Below are 21,745 nucleotides of genomic sequence, written 5' to 3'. Positions count from 1 at the left end.
AGTTAAAAACATATGGTCTGGAAACTTGAATGTACAAGATTGGTAGAGAAATCTAAAAACTGTAATCCATTAAAAAACTGCATTTTGTCAGGAGTTTGCTCTTAGAAAGTTTAAAAAATATACAGAATTTACCAGATGTGCAAATTGAACGGTTCAGTAGAGTTTAAGGTATTGAATAATGTAAAAAAAAAAAAAAAGAAAAAAAAAAAAGAAAAAAGGGACAGCTATGTTGGAGATTTGGCATGATCTAGTCATCTAAGTAAAAACAGTCATATTTAGAATCACATAGAGTGTCAAATTTGATCATTAAAGTCATTTATAAAAGACTTTGACTTTGGAACAAACTAACTGATGTTTTCTATGCATGAGGCAATGGCATAAAACAGAGTTTTATTGTTTAAACTACTTATATCTGTTTTATTTTTGGAATTATGCAACATCTGTTATGCACCAGGATTTGAATAGCAACACCAGAGAGAAAAAAAAAGTGAAGCGGAAGTGAAGAAATTGCAATGTTTGAGTTTAGCTGAGCATTTACACTAAAGCTAAAATCAGATACTTGAACTTATTGAGATTAATCAAATCAGAATATTTTCCAGATAGTTAATTGTGACTAAATAAGTCGTTGCAAAGCAAAAATGAAACACATTGTTTTCTCTTACACACTCCAGTCCAGTAGGTGACGCTGTTCAGAGGATTAGCTGGCAACCATTCATTCACAACGTAGAAGAAGCATCATCGTTTCCATTTTTGTTTTAGTTCTTTCAACGAGAAACTCGTTGAAATATTTCTAATTAAAAACTAAGCCCTAAGAACAGCCAAGGTGGGTTTTCTAGATGAAATATTATTAGCAATGTTTAAGTCTAATCCCTGTGGTAGAGACTGTTTAGGTTAAGATTAAACGCAGATTAAACGCTCAACTCTCTGTTGAGCGTTAGCTTGTCATGACAGCTCAAAGCGTCACCGGATGACTTGTTTCTTTCTTTGAATTCACGTCAAAATCAGGTTTTTTGTGTTAAGTCGCATCCGTGTTAATTAGTGCAATTCCTCTGAATCCTAATGCAGTGCTGTAATTTCTGACTTTTCTGCTTGTGTTTTTACGGAGATGTAATGGGCCTTGTTGTGGAAGCTACAGTTAGCCGGCCACCATTATTAACAGTCACTCCCCCAGTCATTTCTGTCACTTAGCTGACGTTGTTGCAGCCATCTTCAAAGAATCTACGTCGTGCCATTAAATAACAATGCTGCTAAAATAAAATAAGTTGCACTTATAAAGTCAGTTGTTTAAAGAGTAACCGGGTTTATGATTATTTATTGGGGGTGCTATTTTACTGGACACAGTGTTGCGCCCTCCTGTATAGCTCGAACGATCCTGATATTTATTTTTTTCTAAATATAGAATAATTGTAAACATGTGGGATGGACCGGGACCTCGGGGAAGACCACCCTTCCGGTAAGGAAACATCTTTGGTACTTAATGACACATTTATAGCAACCTTATGTTATTAGTAAGAAATATGCACTTGCTCGGTTTGTACTGCATTTCTGTTTTAATTTAGTGTCTAGAAACAACAGTGAGTTGTAAGGTCCTATTCTTACATTGCATTTTGTTTAAGTATAGCTGGCACTTTTTAACAGGACTGTTCAAAACTAGGGCACCATGATAAGCAGGAAATGTTGATATTAATTGAATATTGCAAGGACAAAAAAAATGGTTGTCATGAATCCACTTTTCTTTCCTCTCAATGTTCTCATCTGCCCTTAGAATAATTCAGACTTGCTCTGTAATCATTTTACCATCTCGGGCTCTACTATTTGTATCAGATTGGAATAACAATCCAAAAGGCAATTGACGTTTTAATTGGATATACTGTAATGCACAAGTTTATGATGCTGTGTGGCTGATTTCTGATCTTGTTTTTGTAAAGTTTTGCCTTAATTAAACAGATATTAGTCTATTGTGATTTTGTTTTTAAAAACTATATTATAATTGGGTAAAAGAAGAGGATACATTTTTTAACTTGGTTTCCCAGCTGTGAGCACTCATTAGTTCATAGCAGAAGAGGACAGTGCTGTAAAACAGGATATTACTTTTTTAAAATCTACAATGATTTGAAATTTAATTTAATCTGCATCAGTAATTAACATGGCTAGTGCAACCAGCATGAGTAAAAACAGCAGGCTTCCTGTGTGTACTCCATGGAGAATGTGTATTCGTTCCAAAACATATAGTTGGCCAAAAGGCTGCCAACATTTCCAAATCCAGGATGTTCCATAAAGGAGACTAAAAGCTCAAAAGGATAAAAGCAGATTAACATTGATGTAGTAAGTTGAGCCCATTTCTTATGTTCTCAAAGTATCACTCTCACTCCGTTTTTCATGAACAACAGATGTCATGGAAAATACTGTTTCCTTTCCAATGGCCTCTGACTTCCCTTTAAACAAAGAGTGTTGCTTAGAGTGTTATCAATGGTAGAGGTTGCAAGTGGTGCATTCACTGATTAGCACAATTTTAGATTGTTTTATTTTAACAGCCATTCACCAGTCAGTGCTAATAGTTAAGGCAAAACAGGGATTGTGGTCTAGTAGCCAGTATTACTTTGAAACTGTCAACAGGGTTGTGGAGGGGGTGTGCTGTCCAGCATTTTTACATGTGTCACTTGGTGCAACAACCCAGAATCCAGTGGCTGAATTAGGCTCCTCAATATACAGACAAGTCCTGTTTATGACCTAATTATTTAATTCAGGTGTCTTGAAGCAGACACATCTGAAAGTTGCAGGACACCAATCCTTGACACCTGTGTTTAAAGTGATCAATGCATTTAATACATTTTTTTTATTGTTCCCTTAGCAGTGGACAAGCTAGCATTTCATTAATTAAGTTACTGTTCACTGGGTTTCCACTCTGCATTCATTTTTAACTTGCTGTAGTCTCCCACCTGTAAAACCCAAACGTCTTACCAGTTGCTATCACCTGTTTCTATTCAACTTCGTTGCACACATCACCTGATCCCTGAATGAATGAACATCAACACTTTGCTTTGTCTGGCAATGATGGAGCAATTGGTGTCAACAGCAGTGCAGTTGGCTTTCTCATTTACCTGCTTACTGCTCAACTTTTTGTCATAAATGTTTTCTTCTGAATACTTTTAGTGGATAGATCTTTATTTTATATTACCCAACAGCTGCTGCAGCTGTTCTTGATTATGAGCATGCTGTTTCTAAAGTGCATTATTCTAAACTGAGACACATGCAGGTAATGTACTGTGCTGCTCTGCTTTTGTCAGCGAGTTGTCCTAATAGTGTCTCTTGCACAGTTTGCTTTCAGACCGTAAAACACTCCAGATAATTTGCTTAGAATCAGTCTAATGTAGTTTGAGCCAATCTCTCCTTGTTTCAGCTCTAGTCCGATTGGTATAGATGAATATAAGGTCTGAACAGGTCCTTAGGTTGATAACTAACTTTTCTGTCTTAGACTAAGCTGAAATCTTTATTTTTTCCTGCTTTTGCTTGTTTTCTATTACTCTTCAAAGGTCTTTTAGCCACCCCTGATTTCAACATAGATTGTTTACAAGGAGCCAGACTTTCTCCTTAAATTAGTTCCACAAGTTTCTGAATATTTGTCGAAAGGTTGTAAATTTTTCTTCTATTTCCAACACACTCACTGTGTACTTCAGCATTTTCATCCCTGCACAGGCTGAACATCTTATTGCCATGCACAATGTGCATTCATGACTCTTGGAATGTATTAGCTAACAAATATGCATCCAAACATTTCTTCTCAGAATATATTTACAATATATTGTGTCCTTAATCAAGGGTTATGATCTGTCATATTGTGTAAGAATGGACTTGCTGAAACAGGGATTTTTCTGATAATAGTCAGATATATATTCAACAAGTATTTTTATTCTACCACTGTATGAAAATCCTTAACTTCACCAAAAAATAAACTGATATAAATTAAGCACATATGTAAAAACACTGTTTGTTTACAGTGACAAAATACCAATGCTGAGATTTAAAATTGGATAGCAAATTGGCAAATAAAGAAACCAAAACCAAAAAATCAAGTTGACCCTAAGCAATTGTCTGTTTTGAATTAATCAGCACACTAATAGAATTATTTACCTTTCAGTGGTGATCACCGTGGAGAGATGTTTTGGGGTCGAGATCGTCCAATGCCTGATTATAGAGATGGCATGAACATGGGCCATAGGGGCCCTAGACCACTTGATTTTCCACCTATGGACCAGCGAAGGATGGATGGTTTTCCCATGAGAGGTCATGATATGGCTCCAGGTGATATGCGAGGAAGAGGTCCAAACAGAGATTTCTTCATGCCCAGGAACGATCAAGACTTCCATCCTAGGAGGCATGTTGAAATTTCCATTAGAGACCAAATTGTTGATAATCCTGGTTTTCGTGGGCCAGGCAGGGATTTAGGAGGGAGGGGTATGCCTCCATGGGAACCACACAACAGATTTTCAAACATGAGGGACAGAGAAATATTCCATAATGACATGAACCGCTTTGACAGGCCTGATATTGATGGAAGAAGAGGCTTTCCCATGGATCGAATGGAACGAGATGATGGATTTAGGGACATGCCTGACAGGCACCCAGGGGGTATTGGTGATGCTGATCGCTATGAGATGGACTTACCGCCACATGAAAGGAGACTCATGGATAATGATGGAAGAGAAGGGCCACCGTTCAACCCAAGAGGTAAATTTGAATCTGATATGGACTTCAGGAATCGGCCTGGACCAGCTGTCGACTTCAGAGATAGGGACCGTTCTCCTTTAAGATTTGGTCCAGGTGAGTTCCCTCCAGCTGAACGGGAAAGATTAGACATGGCCCCAGATGTTCTTGGTCGGAGGCCAGAGTTTAAGGGTCCAGGAGACACTGTTGGATGTAGAGATTACCCCGATGCAAGCGGTAGCCCCCTAATGGATTATCGAAGTGGTGAGGAGATGACTCTCGCCGAAGAATGGAAGAGCCGTCAAAAGGACAAGAATCCTTTTTTGGGGAAAGATTTGAAAGGTGGACCTGATACTAGTTTCCCTGTTGGTCTCGGCAGCAATGTGAATGTGAGGGACCCACCACCGTTTCAAAAGCGGGACCACTTTCCTTCAATAGACCCCCCAATACCTGGCAAGAAGGGTCCACAGGATCATCTGATGCCAGAAACAAACCCTCTAACAGGTCGTTGCAGTAGAAACGATAAAGAATGGTCCAGAGAAAGGGATCCGAAGTATATCCAGAATAAAATGAGTCATGATGAAAGGGTCCCATACCTTGAAGAACAAAATAAACCTTCACGTGAGATTAAGGAGCCAAGTGATTCTTTTAGAAAGATTAAAGACGGCCCACCTGAACAAATACCTTTTAGGGAAAAATTAGGGGAGGAAGAGGATTACCAAAGCAACAGCACAATTCAAGCAAAAGATCAGGACTACAGGGACATAGATTACAGAACAGCATCAAGAAGGGTGTTTGATTACAAACACGAAGAACTTCCTCCCACGGAAAAATTTGTAAAGGACCCTAATCCAATTACACCTTCAAAATTCACAGATTCTGGTTCCCAGGTATGTGTTTTTTTCTGACTCTATTTATTGTGAAGACATTGTTTTTGTAATTTTCATGTTCTGGTTTATATCCAATAACCATTCTCTGAAAGGATCGAGATTACAGGAATGCATCAGTGAAGGACAAAGTTTCGAATATTATATCCATAAGTGGTATTCCAAAGACTGACTCAGTGGATCAGGTAATTTTAAAAGAAGTACAACTTTCAGTTAACATTATAAATTTGGGCAATTGTAATTGCACAGGCTGAGTGCTGTTATCAACTAGGACTCTCCTTCTTCAGATTCTTGGAGCCTTTGCAGTCCGTGATGGCGTACCGATGCAGGGGATAAAAATCCAAAATGTTGTGCCAGGTAAGAATTGAGGTTCTTCTCTTGTAATTTGTTTGGGGCAGTCGATCGCTAATATGTCCCTCGATATTTCGCTGAAACAAAATGTGAAACTTCGCCTTTTTTTTTGTTCTTGTTTGCTTTTGTTGTTGGTGGTGTCTGTGAACTCGCTCAGTGAAAATACGTTTCGGGGGACTTCTGTTCTGCCAACCTTTGTTATCCGAGGATGACTCATTTGGGGATTAAGAGAGGGTTTCCTAACTGGCAACCTTTGGAGTGATATTAAGTGTTTCACAGAAGATCTGGGATAGAAGGATTGTCCATTATCGAAAAACAAATCTTGCTGAACGAAAAATGAAAACTGTCTCGGTATCGCACGGTTCATGTTCGTAGTATGTAAAACAGAAAAAGTGCTGTAGAGTAAAACTTCATTTATATTTGTGCCACAAATTGTCTACATGATTCCAAGTCTTTTATTAAAGGAGATGCCCTAAGTTCATATTTCCATCTTGATGTTTCCAAACGCCATTGAACTATCTTTGGTTCACGCCATGCAAACATTTACAGTCATTTGTTTGGGAATCTTGAACCCAATGACTTGTCTTGGTTATCTAAGCTGTAGTAAATGGCCTAGTAACCAGAAAAAATAAATCAAACAAAAGTTGTCTCAAAAAGGTATGTGTTTCAGTTAATCTGTGAAAATGCACTCTCAGTGATCTCGATGTTTTCACGAATGCTTATTTTTCTATTTCTGACCTTGACTAACAAAAACCCATCTGTATTTCAAATGCTGTCCCCAGGTTACAGCTACGATATGGCCTATGTGGAGTTTTTAAACCTCGAGGATGCAGTCCACTTCATGGAGTCCAACAAGGTGGCCCATCCTCGTCACTCTGAGACGGCTGTCTCTCCCATCTGGATTACAAGGGGTTGAGAGGGCACTCAGTAGCTGGGGTGTTGGGAAGGGGCTTTAATCCAAAATGTTGATCCTAAATATCTTGCTGTCATCATTATATATCCACAAAATCATGTTACTGAAGTTGTTATTCAGTAATTTCAGAAAAAACCTGGCTTGACAGAGCTAACTTCTCGTATTTAGCTGCACACTAGCTAACAAGCATTTCGTCATGAAACAGAAAATAGTCCCAATTCATTCCACCTGAGACTTCAACATTCATCTAGTGTTTTAAGTAATACTTACATTAATTTTTAATAATAGTTTTTCAATTCTAGCACTATTTTTTAAAAGCTAAATAACAAAAGTAAGAGGTATTTGCTGTGTAAAGTATTTGTTTGAGATGCAAACTCATCACTCACAAGTTTTAAGCAGTGCTCAGAGGCAGCATTTTTCTTTTGAACATCAGTCCTTATAATGCTTCGTTGTGCCTTTATTGTAGGATAATGTTGGAAAATCCAGCCAGCTTATTGAACAATACTTCATCTGCAAATATAGAGTGAACATTTCTAATTTTAGGATTTAATGGATGTTTAAACATTTTCTTTTTTCCTCAGTTTAGCCATATGGTGTAAGTTATCAGCATGACGGCAACAACCTAGCCTGGTAAAAACCCTTGTTCTGCGCTTTGGTTCGTACAGAGGGTCTGTACCCTTGGCTATTGAGAAACAATTTCTTCCTGGAGGCATGAACACTGTTGAAGTTTTAAATTTTACGCAATCGCTAAGGTTTGCCCGCGATGTATAAAATGTGCCAGTTCAACGCTATGAATCTTACTGAAAATTGCCTGTGCTTTAAGCAAACATCCCCCACTGTTCAGAGGGAACAAGGCGGCTTTTAATCTTAATTCAATATTTGGAAGTGTGGCCAAGACGGACTGAACGGTTTCGTTTACATCCTCCGCTGCCATTGGTAAAGTCACAAGCAAGCTGCAATTCGAAGTCAGTGCAGAAAAAAACCTTCATTGTTTGCAACTTCGCCATCTGTTCACTGATTGGCCTGGTTGAAATTCAACCAGAGAAATCAAGCTCGACGGGAGAAAGACCAGAAATGGCACTGAAGGAAGATGAGAATTGTGCACAATCGTGTAAAACGGTAATGGCCGGGCTAGCAACAGCCCATTTCAGACATGTTCCTCTTTTTTATCTTTTGTTATTTTTTTTTATTTGTGACTTTGTTTTGGCTCTATAGAGTGTTGAAAGTAATGCTAAATGTTCATCTAATAGGAACCCTGACAGATTGATGTTTGAAGCAGGAGATTGGGTTGTAAGCAATGAACTACTTGAATGCCGTTGTCATTTTACTGATTCTGCGATGTTGGTTTCATGTGTCCAAGTGCACTCTACTGTGAAGCTGAGCTCCCTTTGTTTTGTGTGAATAATCCAAACTAAGAACTAAGGCAGATTCTGGGAACATTTTGTTTTCTTAAACAAGGTTGAATGGCAACCAACTAAGAGAAAGTTGTTCTATAATCTTTTAGTAAATATCAGCAATTTATAATTTTTTTAGCAGCTCTATGTTTTGTTGCTTTAGTTGACTGGTTAGTAAGCTTGCGAAGAGTTTGTGAAAGCTAAGGCTTAAAATTCTTAAGTGGCATTTGAAGTCTTAAATCTTCTAAATTCATTGGCCAAGAAGTTCAATGCGTCCTCTGTTATGTTTAACTTTAGTTTGGTTTTTATTTTCCCCAGATTTTGTATGTAATTTTAGTTTTGCTGGTTATGTCAAACTCTTTGAGAACTCTTAAGTGGCTATGTTTGGTTTTCAGTTGACTGGGATAAATTTAAATAACTTTTTTTCCGTAGCGGTTTTCATGTGGTTGACTGGTACGGTGCAGGTGTGCGCTTTTCTAAATGCAGATGCTCTGACTTTCCATCTTTTCTGAGCTTTTGGATTGTTTCAAACTGCTGCTCAAGGTTTTTAGCATAGCGAGTCTGTTTTTGTCCTTGTTTAGATTGCTTGCAGCACTTTGTCATTTTGTGTTTTTGTCCAATTTATCTTGATGCTCAGCAGATGAGCCAGAATTTCTGTCTTAAGATTCAAGCGTTTTGTACCTCTTATCTATAATAGATTTGATTGCCTTTTATTCTAATTATTCTTGTGATTATTGTTTTTTTTATTATTTCTACGCAACTTCTACGTGGCATTATTAAAGCCACTTGGTGGACTGACTTGTATTGATGGCTGCAGCTGGCTTCTATTTTCGGGATTTTCACGTGGATCGAGTAGACCTTTAATTGCTTGAACTGAACTGTTCTTGGATCATATCTTCAGTGCATGACCTAAACATGTTCTGCATACCTTGTGATTATTTGTGTCTACGCAAAATTAAAGGTTGAGCTAGAGCAACCGGTGTTATTTGCCTCTAGGTGTAATCAGAAATTTGTAAGTTCAATGATGGGAATGCGATCGAGCTACAATTTCTCATATGACAACAGCACACAAATTCAGATCGCAAGAGGAACAACTCAACTGGAGGAATCTTGGTTTAATCTGAAAAAATGCATTCATCAGCAGAATCTGCTCCAGAAGGCTTCTTGAGAATGGAAGACATTGAATGAATTTGGATGGCCAGCATGAAGATTATGACCGTGTTCGCTCTGTGTTATTTGGTATATCACTTATTTCATACATGTGCTCGTGTTGATGCTGCTGGGTAAGCTCTGCCCTCTTTGGTTCCAGTGGCTTCTATCTACTTGCTCTGAAAGCTGTTCTGTGTTCTTCCCAAACCAACTTGAATGGGATAAATCAAAATGTGACTCTTAGAAAGGAGTTGTGGTTGCGTGATTATCAGAGAACTATGGCACCACAGACGCAGCATCCTCACTATCATCAGTTAGCTATTTTTAAGTGTAAATTGTAACTTTTTTGGTAGTTCTTGAGGAAACTTTTAAGCTATAGATTTATTTTTGAGGCAGTAAGGTCAGATGGAAGGAGATGTTGATGAAGACATTGTTCATTTTTTGGAGAATCTGCTGTGAGAGTGACTCTCGGGTGAAGTTGTGTTTGTATGTGCCATCCAAATGCAAACTTAGTTTTTGGTGTTAAAAACTATTTTCCAAAGTGTTTTTTAAAGCTCCTTAATATCTAGTAACGATTAGAAATAATAAACTTAAAAGAAAATTGGAACCCCCTTTATGGACTATTTCACATCAAAGGTTTCCCCCAGAAAACTTGCTAAGCCCGGTGGTTGGGTGCTAGGGCAGTCATTCATCCAGCGGCCCACTGTGTTTTTGAGTTAAGAAATATTTAAAGTTGACAGGAAATTTGAAAATATCACTTGATAATTGTGTTATTGAAAGATTAATATCTGAACACCGACTATAAAATCTTAAAAATCCAAACATAAAAAAAAACTTAAATAAGCAATGCTTAGCCTGGTGGGGGCACAAGTAAAGCCTGGTGGCCCGCCAGGCTTATGATGCACAGAGGGAAACCCTGACATCTGTCTCACTTTGTCCTGGCTACAATTGTTCTGGAGCATCTTTAGCCCAGCACTGTTTTAGCCATGCTCTGGATCTTCTTTTGGTTATGATTGATGTTAATATCAGCTGGTGCAGTCTAGCTTAATGTACCAATTTTCCCCCAAAAAGAAATAAGAAATGTCAATTTAAAGAAAGGTTATATTAAGATTTGTAGTCTTCTTATGTTATAAATTTCAGACTTTGAACTATAACTGTAAAACTCAGAAAGCTTATTATTAGATCAAGCAGACAGAGGACAGAGTTTGCCAATTTTCCCTTGATCTGCCCTGATCAGTGATAAGAAAGTCGAACACCAAAAAGTGCTTTTATTCTTTTCTGTAGGCAGTTGTGAACTGGCCAAAACTAAGAACTTGTTCCTATTGGCAAACATTTCAACCAATATGATGTTACTTAAAATGCAAATACAGGTTAGGCATTTCTTCTACTATCAGTTGAGTTTAACCTACTAGTTCTACCAAAAGGCTTTACAACACATCTTCTTTGATACTATCGTCCGTAGGAAAAAAAAAAGTCGGATTCGTCAAATCTTTGATGTCGTCCCGAAAAAGCCAGATCATTGCATCTCGACTTGTTAACTTATGGTCCAAATAAAGTTGCATCTGCGTTAGGTTCTGCACATTTTTTGAGGCCTATCCAAGGATATTTCTTTCAACTTTAGAAATGGTGAGAAGCTTTTACTGTGGTCAGACATGGTATGAATCGCAAAACTGTTTGACCCATGGGTAGAGTAGGAGATGCGTAAATGATGAATAAAATCAACAAACGCCAGAGTCCGAAATGCTAGCTTCTTTGAAGATACCCTACTCTGGAAGATAAATGGCTAGTGTGCGGCAAGGCGACGGTACCGGGCTCCACACCAATAACTGCTGAGCCGTTTTACTCTCTGCATTATACGGGACGGATAAAACCTCCCATAGTGCATGCTGGATGTCATCATAGCTGGGTCACTGATGTGGTGGACTTCTAACTGCATTGCCTGTTTGTTTTCCAGGGATCCATAAAGGTTGGCACTAGAACATCTGCTATGGAGTACGTCCAGCCAAATGAGTGTGAAAGAGTTCTTCTTGTGAGTATGATTACAGAATTATTGATTTTCGTCATTATGTAAGAAGGCAGTACTTAGCTGTTTGCCCATTGAGAAATATTTTAATATCTTTTTACCTTTTTGTCTTTTGTCTATTTTTTCTAACAGGAACCAGATCACAGAGGACCTCCAACCCTGGACTCACATTTACCCCCATCAGACAAGCCTTTAGATAATCTGAGGACCAACCAAAACACCAAAGGTCCTGTAGAGGAGCTAACTCAGTTTCAGCGTAACACTGACCTGACCCCAGAGGCGTGGCAGCAGCAGGTCGACCAGCAGCACCAACAAGAACAACCTGAGCTTCCAGGAGAGTCGTCACATAACCGCAACCCACTTCACATGTCAGACCACCTCAAGTCTGTATTCAAAGACAGCAAAAGTATGTTGACCTAAACTTGTTCCATATCTCTTTCTGTTTTTTTTTTTTTTTTAAGGACTATTAACTCAAGGTTTCTTAATTTTGTTTGCTTTTTATAGCGATGATAATCAAGAATGTGAAACCCACCACCACAGTAGAGACCATCCTAAAAGCTTTGGATCCATTTGCGTATCTGGATGAGAGAAACGTTCGTTTAGTGAAGGGAAAGCCCCCTGGAACAAAGTGCTTCTGCTTTGTCGACATGGACTCCCACGAGCAAGTAAGGCGTTTGGTGGAGCTTATCACCAAACCCAGACCGCTGTGTATCGATGGAGTCAGAGTCCATGCTGAAATCGCAAGACCTCTCAAGAACCAGAAGTGAGTCTCCATGAGTGAAGTCTTCCCTTTTCACCCATCTTCTGTTGAAAATCTATTTCTTCTGCTTGATTCTTTTTATCAATTTTTGTTTTAATTTGATTGATTGTATTTAATCAATAATTTTTTTATTGAATTGACTTGGAATTTTTTTTTCTGCTTTAGTTTGAAACGAGATTATGATGCACCAAACCTTTCAATGGCTGGGCATCCATCTGAAGACACCATGACAGGAGTAAGTTTTATGTAGAGACAAGATCATATAAAACAGCTTTACTTTATAAGCTTTACTTTTCCAGCTGCTTTTAACTCTGTCAGTTTTACTGTGAACTGAGGCATAACCTGCGAGTGCTATAGAAAGTTAAATAAGAATATTTAAACAGTGGTCGAACTGATTAAAGTGCACAATAAGAGCAGATAAGCACATTAGCAGGGGCAGCATTCAGAGTTTTAAATACCTTGTTTTCATTTTTACCATATTAAGCAACAACTGAAACTTGTTCAGACTGTTTCAGCTTTGTGTGATATCTATATGTAACATTTGAATTTTGTTGGAAAAACTGACTAACCAAATCTGGCAGACTGGTGTTTTATTACAGCAGCCGTTCCCACCACCTCCACAGTACTTGCATCCTCTACTGCTTCCTATGGTTGGCGTTCCTGCAACAGATGTTGCAATGCAAGGTGACTGTTCAGATTTTTTGGGGGGTTTTTTGTAACGAAATTTTGTACTGAAATACCTAAACATGTTATTTTTACTACTAGGAGATTTAATGAATATCAGCATGAATCCTGCTACTTCGTCAGACCCCAGCCTTAGTCTGGTAGGTTTCGTTACTCTGGTCCAGTATTTATTAACGGGTGGATTTTATATTTTGGCAAGATTTTGCATGTGTCTCCACTGCAAACACCACCAATACTGGCTCTAATGGCCGTGGTGTCACTTTGGTTCTCTGGTGTTATGTAAAAATTGTAATTGTCTACGAAACTGAATCTTGCAGTCATTAGATGTACACCATGCACATCAAAATGAAAGAAATGTATTCAAGGTTCACTTTTTTATTATTCTACTGAAGTAAAAATCTAACTTGAGACTCTGCTTGGTTTTCTAAAATTTGAACACTGAACATTTTTTTTATGCAGGGAATGGACTATAATAAAACTGCTACTGCAGCCCCAGCACTCCAAACTGGTGGACTTCATGTTCCCACAGATTCAGCTGAAATGCAGCCCCCACCAGAAGGATCACAGACTTACATTTATGGTGAGAAAGCATGGATTTAGAGAACTATTGGAAGTTGGTAATATTCATAAAAATATAAAACCCACTTTAGATTATAAATCAGCTATTAAATTCTGAAGACGTGTAAAATTTCAAACTTTCTCCAGGTTCTGAAACTCCAGACACGTCCAGTTACTTGTATGATTCAACATCAGGCTTCTACTACGATCCGGAGACGACACTGTACTACGATCCAAACTCAAGGGTGAGAATCCAGAACATAAATGTTCAGTTCTGTCTTTAGCACCACTGAGGTCAAGAGCCAAACCATCTTACATTGTCAAGGAATATGCAGTACTTTAAATAAACCATGGAAAAGTGTGATTGATACATTTCTAATTGCTGCGAAGCTAATGAAGCTTCTAATTGAAAACATCCCATTGTTTACTCTGCAGTGAGGTTTTGCAATGTTGTCGTCTTTCTTTAGTGGCATCTAAAATATTTTCTTGATGCAGTCGGTCCTCCAGAGCTGAAAACAGAGAAAGCCAGATCTTGTTCATTGTGGGCATTACTCAAGTTTTCTCTTTCTTACAAAACGTTCTCACAAAAACATTTTGCTTCATCAATGCTTGTCAAGAAATCAATTTTACATTTTTGTATTGATTAATAAGTTACCTTGTATACTTTCACAGCATGTGTTGTAATTAAAAATAAATATGTAAACCTGATTTTCCTTTCACAAATTCACAGGTTTTGTGAATTTTAGATTTTGAAAAAAAAATGTCTCTTTTTTTTTACGTATTGCTTTTTTGAGGGGATATTTTGCAAAATAATTCCCTAATTTTCTATATTTTCTGTTTAGTATTTCTACAACGCTCAAACCCAGGAGTACCTGTATTGGGATGGAACATCAAAAACCTACATCCCAGTTCCAGGAGGGAATTCTGCAGGTTCCCACCCAGCTCCCACCATGACTGCAGAAGATCAAGCCATTCTCTCCAACCCGGCTGCAGATGCCCCATTAGAGATGAAGAAACCTTCAGCACCTCCCCAGGCTTCTGCTGCCCCTGATGCTGGTTCTGCAGATGGCTCTGATGGATCCGTCCAATCTCTCTCTGTCATTCCCGAGAGAAAGGAAGATGAGGACTCTCCGAAAAAAGACAAGGACGGCAAAGACGAGAAACCGAGAAGTCTCGCTGCTGTTAAGGTGGCGTTCCCTGTAATGTAATCACATATCATGGTGGATTTTGCAGTAACAGATAGGTGAGGAATAACTCTTCTGTTGTTGCTGTTTGCAGATAATGAAAGATATGGAGCGCTGGGCAAAGATCCAGAATCGTCAGAAAGAAACGGTGCGTTCTCCATCTCCTGTCCTGAAGTCTGGAGTTGACGATGAGAAGAGGCAGTCGAAGTCAGCGGATGCTGCTTTTGCTATTTTTGAGAGGAAGGTTGGCACCTGATCCTCATCTTTTCATAATTTTGTCGTTCTACAGGTGTAGATACAACTTTTGTTAATATTCTTTTGTTTCTGTAGATCACAGGTGCTGATGATCTTTTTAAGAAGCCTCTTGCTCCTGTCAAGAAAGATGAAAAATCTAAAGTAAGTCGTTCTCTCCTAAACATCTGCATCCTCATAAATTTCATTATAGCTGAAATTTCAATTTAAGTAATTCAATTCAAAATTGAAACTCATACAGAATAATTAGCGTTACATATTTCAAGCAGTTAAGCAGTCTGTTTCTTGACTCAGAGTCAAGAAACAGAAATGGTGTATTCCTCTGTGAGAAATTAATATACAGTACAACACGGCTTGTGACTATTGCTCCTTATTAAATTTTGGTTTGGTTTTAGCGTCCAATGGGCTCGTTGGGTCTGCTGGCGTCAGACTACGGAGCTGGAAGCGATGAAGAGGTGGAAGAAGACAAGGAGGAGGCAATTAAAAGCACTCCGAAGAGCCAGCCGGAGGAGAAGGACAGACTTACGGACTGGAAGAAAATGGCATGTCTGCTGTGCAGGAGACAGTTCCCCAACAAAGACGCTCTAATCCGCCACCAGCAGCTCTCTGATCTCCATAAAGTACTAACTCATATTCTATACATAAAAAGTCGTGGCATCTAATCAGATCCTGTTTAGTTTCTAACACTCAGCCTGTTCCCTATACAGCAAAACATGGAGATTCACCTCAAGATCAAGAGGTCGAAAAAGGAGCTGGAAGCTTTGGAAAACCAGGAGAAGCAGGTCGGTATTTGTCAAGTAAGGGATTTTTGCAACTGAAGCAGTCATGTAATTAGTTCATACTTTTTAAATGATAGTGAATGTTATTAAATGTGCTGTTTATTCTCCACAGCTAAGCACCAGAGAATCTTCCAGATCGCCAGAACAGAAAAGACGGAAACAGCATCACCAACAGCAGCAACAACATGGCAACTGGGCTGGAAGCTCAAGGTAGACTGAAGTTGAAATTGCTGAGTGTAAAAAAAAAAAAAAAAAAAAAAGGGAAATAAACTAGATAATTCATTATTTTTTAATTTTGTCTTGTATTTTTCATCTTCAGGGACACAAACAAAGCTAGTGAGAGGCCAGGTTTAGGCGCTGAACCTGTCCAAGTAAGTGTTTTGTCTTCTTCTTTGTTTAATACATCTTGTAGGAATCATCTAGTAAATTGTGTTTTTTTTATTTTTCATTTTTCTAGCAGAAAAGAAAAACCCAGTCCCCATCCTGGGACCACAACACCTACAAGCAGGCAGTACGCAAAGCCATGTTTGCACGGTTTAAGGAACTTGAGTGATCTCTTCTGAATAAACATTCATTTTAAAATGTGAACTGCTTGATGACGACCACCTCTGCTTGAGAAATTGCGTAGACTCTATGAGCATGTGTTTACTATGGGACATCATTTCTCAGTTTGTGATGTGAAACGCTGAGATAAATAAACAAAAGACTCAACAAAACTGATCTAAATGATTAAAAAGTTTTCCCCTGCAATGGATTTTGTACAGAAAAAAACATATTGATTTTTGTGCCATGTATATTTGAGAAGCCTGCTTTTTTATACTTTCACACTAGCCACAGATTAATCTGATTTATTTTTTATTTGGTAAAATTGCTATATGTGCTCATGTAAAGTAAACTGTAAAGATCAGTGTCTCTTGGTGTACGTTTGTAAAGTTATTAGCTTACCACTAGGTGGCACAATATCATTCTTCCTTGTTTTGATCATTCATGGAATGCAGCGGTTCAGATTGTTCCAAAAAATGTATGTTTTCCTTTGAAGAAAAATACTTCTGAACCATGTGTTTTAATCAGGATTTTGTCTCCTGAACATTTTTTTCGGTAAATAAACTTGAATATCCCACCAGTGACGTTTTATTTGTTACATATAGTTTTACTGTTCAGCGATGGATGTTTTTATAACAATCAGCCTTCCTTCTGACATTTCATAAAAAACTGAGTCCACATTCTTTAGAAGAACAGCTTTTGTTCTGTGTGTGTCTGTGGATTTGATTTAAGTGCTGGCAGTACATCTGAGCGTAATATGGACACAAAACTACAGCTGTAGTTAAGAACAAGCAGCAGAGATAGATGTTGGATTTTGCTGATATTCCTGCTTGTATAAATTAAATTTCAGATGACTAAAGCAATGTTTCTTTTCCAGTGAATTGCAACACGTGGAGCCTGTTACTGAAGACAAGGCAGCAAAACTACATTTTCAGGCTTTACAAAAACCTACAGTAATTTTATATGGAAATTTTTTTATTTGTTGGAAAACTAACTCACTTGTTTGTGGTTCTGCTTAGTTATGAAATGATGTCAAAAATATACATTTGTATCACAAAAGCTGCTGAACCAAAAGATAAGAGTTTGCACAGTTGCTAAACTAAATTAATCTGGATCTGCTGCACTGGGATGAATGACACAACTTTTCTCTTTTATTGATTTTTACATTCTGCTTACTTCAAATATCCAAATGTATGTGAAAACTTTCAGATTGGAATTTTGCTATAGAGTTGTGGAATAATCTTTTTTTCCTGAATTTAAGAATCTTCTCAAAACATTTAATTGCTGAAGCCTTTTGCCTATCCTGAGAGACTGTCTTAATGAGTCTTTTTTATCTTTTGTGTTTAACTTGTCTATTTATTTGTCATTATTTTTGTACCATTTGTCCTATGCTGTCAGCAACACCAAGTTACCCAAAGCTATCTCCCTGGAGCTGCAGTCTTCAGCTGAGCTTCCACCTCACAGAGCACTCCTCCCTTGAGCCTTCCTCATTCAACTCCTCCAGACTAGCGGCAGCAGCAATTAGCAAACACCTGGTTGTGTGTCTGCTGGGCTGATTGTATGAACTATTTATCAGTCCACAATGGTTGTAAATGGCTAATAGAGGACATTGTTGTGATGACATGCTGAAGTGTCAGAAAGAGCAGAAGCTTCTTAAAGAGACAAAGGCCAATTTTAAGGCATGAAATTGTTAATACTGTTTAAGTTATTTTTGATATATCAAGTATTTTTATAGCAAATAAAGGTAACATAGTTTCTAATAGTTTCTAAATAGTTTCTAAAACTATAACATGGCACTAGGTGCCTGGAAAACACACAATAGTGCCCCCTGCGCTCTGTAAAGAAAAATTGAAAACAAATTCTTCAGTCTTGTACTACTTTACATCTATAAAGTAAAAGAGTAATAAAATATACTATAGTTTGTTGGGTACTGTTACAAAATCTGAAACATTTGAAGGAAACATTTTCCTTCAAACATTTTCCTTTTATTACTCAAACTATTACTCAGCAATAGTTTTTCACAAGGTGTTAAAGATCATATGTTGGTGTCACATTATAAAGGCTAAGCTCATCATAGTCCAGCTGTATGCATATTTATGTATAGGTTCCAAATTACATTTCCATAATCAGTATATGCAAGGCAAGAGCCATGATCACAGATCTTGTGAAAAATCCCCCCCGTCTTACCTCCAGAGTTCATTAATGGGTGAGCTTTCGAGCTAAGGTATATTTTTTATCTTATTTGTTTTGGAGGGATGAAAAAAACATATCACTGTCTCCTGTCTATTTACACTGTAGCATAAAACTGAGCAGTTTTTTCCAAGGAGAAATCATGCAAGCTGTTGTGTATATAGCTTTTTTGTGGTCACTGTTGGTCTATTTGTCCTTGGAAAGAAGGATTGCTTGGATGTCTATGTTGATATCAAACATAGATCACAAGCAAAGGTTTCAAAATTGCTTCCACATTTGCAGCCATTTTCCACTGATTGGTCGAAATCACCACAACGTTCTTTTATTTTTTGCTCTACGTCACTGCAATCTAGGGCATTAATCAAACGAAAGCTTTTGCACTGCAACAGATTTTGATCCAGCGTCAAAGCATTTGCTTGTATATGAAAGATTTGCACGACTGTTAACAGTAGTTGAGCTTACTTGACTGGCACTATGCGGGATTCTGTGGGGCATGAAGTTCTGCAATTTAAACAAAATTGTCAGCACATAATCCCAAAGTCTTTCCCAGTGCCGAGGCTATTTTGCCATCCAAATATGAGATGCATTAAAAAGACTGGGAGGAACCTGGGATTTATTTTAAAATAAAATCACTGGGGAGGAATTATCTAACATTTCTTTTCTCTGCTCAAGCAAAAGAATATTCCGAGAGAAGAGTTCTTCCAATTTTCAATTAATTTATTTTTTGTGTGTGGATTGGTTTCCATTTATTCTTGCTTAGCTCTGCCAAACAACCTAAAAGAAAGAAAGAAAAAAAAAACATTCCAAGCTCCTGGTCACTGATGTCATTATCCTATCCTAATGGTCTATGAAATTAGAATTGATGTTCAATTAGTCTGAGGAGATGAGAGGACAAACTAAAAGCAGAAACTTTCATGTTTCTATTCCCTCGTCTGCATGAGGGAGAGGACAGGATCGCTCTGCGAATGGACAGTGGGGCCAATTATCGCAGCTTGACGTCCTTTAGCAGCTGGCAGGTGAAGTCAGTGCAAGACTCTGGCAGTAAAATAGAAGAAGAGCCAGTCAGCAGGTGTTTTAGAAGTTCAGATGTGTGTTGTGGGTGAAGAAGGGAAAAGAAAAAAAAATTGAGGTCTGCAAATTGAAAAAGATAAGCAGAATTTTTAAATCTCCATATTTACTGTCACAAAAATAGATTTTCATTTAATTTTCCTCTTAAAGAATTTACAGTGCCTTTCAAAAGAACATCTGTCTCATTTTATTAGATTTTAGGACCTAGAACAAACCCAAAAAAAGTTCCGATTTGGCGACTTGAAGGAAAAGAAGACGTAGTTTAACATTAAACTATAGCACCTGTTTTAAGGCCTACACATCTGTAACTGATCTGTAGAATCAAATGTTTAAAAATTCTTACTTGAAAAGGAATTCAAAGTAAATTTAGACTGGGAGGATCTGTGATAACGTCCACAATCTCATTTTGTCACAGATTCATGATTTGACTTAGATCTGCATTTTGGTCAGTGTTTTGCCGTACGTAGCATTTTGTCTTCATCTTCAGACGAACTTGGTCTCATCTGACCACAGCATCTTCTTTTACATTTTTCTCGTGTCCTAATCTTCATAACAAATGGTTCTCCACAATAATTTCCTTCTTGCTACTCTTTGATAACGGTCAAAATTTTAGAGTAAGTGACCAACAGATTATCCCACATAAACTGAGGATTGCTGCTGCTCTTCCAGACTTACTACGGGCCTCTTGAGTGCTTTTCTGAATAAAAATGTTCTTGCCCGGTCAGTTTTGGTGACATGTTCCTTGCTCTTTCCATTTTAGAATGATAGATTAAACAGTGGTCTGTGCAATGTTCAAAGTTTAGGATTGTGTTTCACATCCTAACCGTGCTTTAAACATCTCCACAGGTTTATCCCTGACCTATCTGCTGTGTCTCTTGATTTTTATGATGCTTTTTGTTGACTAATGTTCCCAAACAAACCTCTGGGGCCTTTACAGAACAGCTGGATTTATGCTTAGATTAAATTACATGGAGCTGGCAAGGCAGCAAGTTTATTGCCCTGGATTTTGGAAGCGGATATAAAAGAGAAAAGCTAACAGAACACAAATTAACAGAGCAATCTTTAGATGTCCATTGTAAAAACTTTAGTAATATCATTTATTTTTATTTCACAAAAATAGTAACGTTTGTGGTTGTAACCAGATAAAATGTGAAAAAAAAATAAGAGGAATGAAAGCATTTTTAAGGCCATTCAAATCCACACACTATAAACAAAACATTTTAAAATATGGTTACATGGAGGATGTTTGTGTGGTTTCTTCAATTTTTTCTTTGTCCATCATGACCGACCATCAAAAGCGTATCTCGGTATAAAGTGACTCCCTTAAGGAGTCGCATGTGTTTGTGGTTACCCAAAGCAAACAAAGAGACTCTGCAATCACATGATCTGTGCAAAATCGTGCTTGTCTGAGCTACTTTTACCATCTGGTTTTTCCTTTCCAGTGTAAGCCCAAAGTGAATGTGTGTTATTGATTACTAATCTTTAATATCAACTCTGAAATGCACTCAAAATAATTTGGAACACACATCATAGCACTGGGTGCATTACTTCAGCCAAACCCTGTCTCTGAGAACAGTACAGACAACTTTGAAACACTTTGATAATCATTCCATGCTGTTGCATTTCAGCTTCGACACAGAAACAACAGGTGTGCTGAAAACAATTCAAGATAATGTTCATTCAGTTGGAAGATTCCTCTTTTGTTTTAACAAAAGGCAACTTTTCAGAAATACTCTAATTGACTGATTCGCAGCAATCCTGTGTAATGATCCCTCAAAACCTCTTTGTCATATTCCTGACAGAGCTGTCCTGGTCTGTGCTTCAACACTCCTTGTGAACAGTCAGATTTTTAAGCAAGTCTGAGCTATTGTGATTCAAAACCTTTAGTGGGACCAGTCTGTTTTATTCTGCAGCATTTCAGTTTCTGTGAATACACCCAGTATTGCCTTATAAATAGTTCTCATTCACCGAATTGAAACAGTTTCACTGAATGTAAGAAGGCCAGAGCTAGGCGGCATCATGATGTGTGAGATTTTTTTCTGCAGAAGGAACTGAAGGACTTCACAAAATAGATGACAAAAGGACATTACATGGAAATAAATACACCCTTAAAACTTGGGTTTACCAAATGGACAATGACCTAAAGCATGTCACCAAATTTCTTTTAACACTGTGAACGGCAACAAAGTCAGTGTTTTGTGGTGGCCATTAAAAAATGGTGGATGATATTATGTAGAGAATGACAGGTGCTGTCTAAGATGGCTTACAATTTAGTAAGTGCAAATAGTCGAGGGATTTCACAAGTT

General features: G+C 37.9%; 1 protein-coding gene across 6 annotated transcripts; it reads left to right on the top strand.

The window, feature by feature from the left end:
- The first annotated feature begins 699 nt into the window (after positions 1-699).
- On the top strand, positions 700-16,761 carry rbm6 (RNA binding motif protein 6). 6 transcript variants are annotated; one of them, XM_032549002.1, is made up of 22 exons: positions 700-823; positions 1,400-1,453; positions 4,139-5,594; positions 5,687-5,776; positions 5,879-5,948; positions 6,725-6,798; positions 11,353-11,427; positions 11,554-11,827; positions 11,926-12,184; positions 12,347-12,416; positions 12,784-12,865; positions 12,947-13,005; positions 13,325-13,445; positions 13,571-13,668; positions 14,266-14,610; positions 14,702-14,851; positions 14,938-15,003; positions 15,255-15,479; positions 15,567-15,656; positions 15,751-15,848; positions 15,958-16,009; positions 16,096-16,761. In XM_032549002.1, exons 2-22 carry the CDS (start codon positions 1,413-1,415, stop codon positions 16,189-16,191), a joined length of 3,891 nt encoding a protein of 1,296 aa, XP_032404893.1. In that variant the 5' UTR covers positions 700-823; positions 1,400-1,412; the 3' UTR covers positions 16,192-16,761. The 6 variants fall into 6 exon arrangements, with proteins under 6 accessions (XP_032404893.1, XP_032404888.1, XP_032404887.1 ...); XM_032548997.1 differs by having other exon boundaries at positions 12,763-12,865; positions 16,099-16,761; XM_032548996.1 differs by having other exon boundaries at positions 12,763-12,865.
- The last annotated feature ends 4,984 nt before the right edge of the window (positions 16,762-21,745 follow it).

This window comes from Xiphophorus hellerii, chromosome 20 (assembly GCF_003331165.1).
Source record: "Xiphophorus hellerii strain 12219 chromosome 20, Xiphophorus_hellerii-4.1, whole genome shotgun sequence".
NCBI lineage: Eukaryota > Metazoa > Chordata > Actinopteri > Cyprinodontiformes > Poeciliidae > Xiphophorus > Xiphophorus hellerii.
This window is presented reverse-complemented; position numbering and strand designations above follow the sequence as displayed.

Excerpts from the sequence above, each read along its gene's own strand:
- rbm6 (XM_032548996.1), top strand. The coding sequence starts at position 1,413 with ATGTGGGATGGACCGGGACCTCGGGGAAGACCACCCTTCCG. Across the intron at positions 11,828-11,925 it reads TGTATTCAAAGACAGCAAAA|CGATGATAATCAAGAATGTG; the intron begins GTATGTTGACCT and ends TGCTTTTTATAG. Across the intron at positions 12,417-12,762 it reads CTGAAGACACCATGACAGGA|ACTGGTGTTTTATTACAGCA; the intron begins GTAAGTTTTATG and ends CAAATCTGGCAG.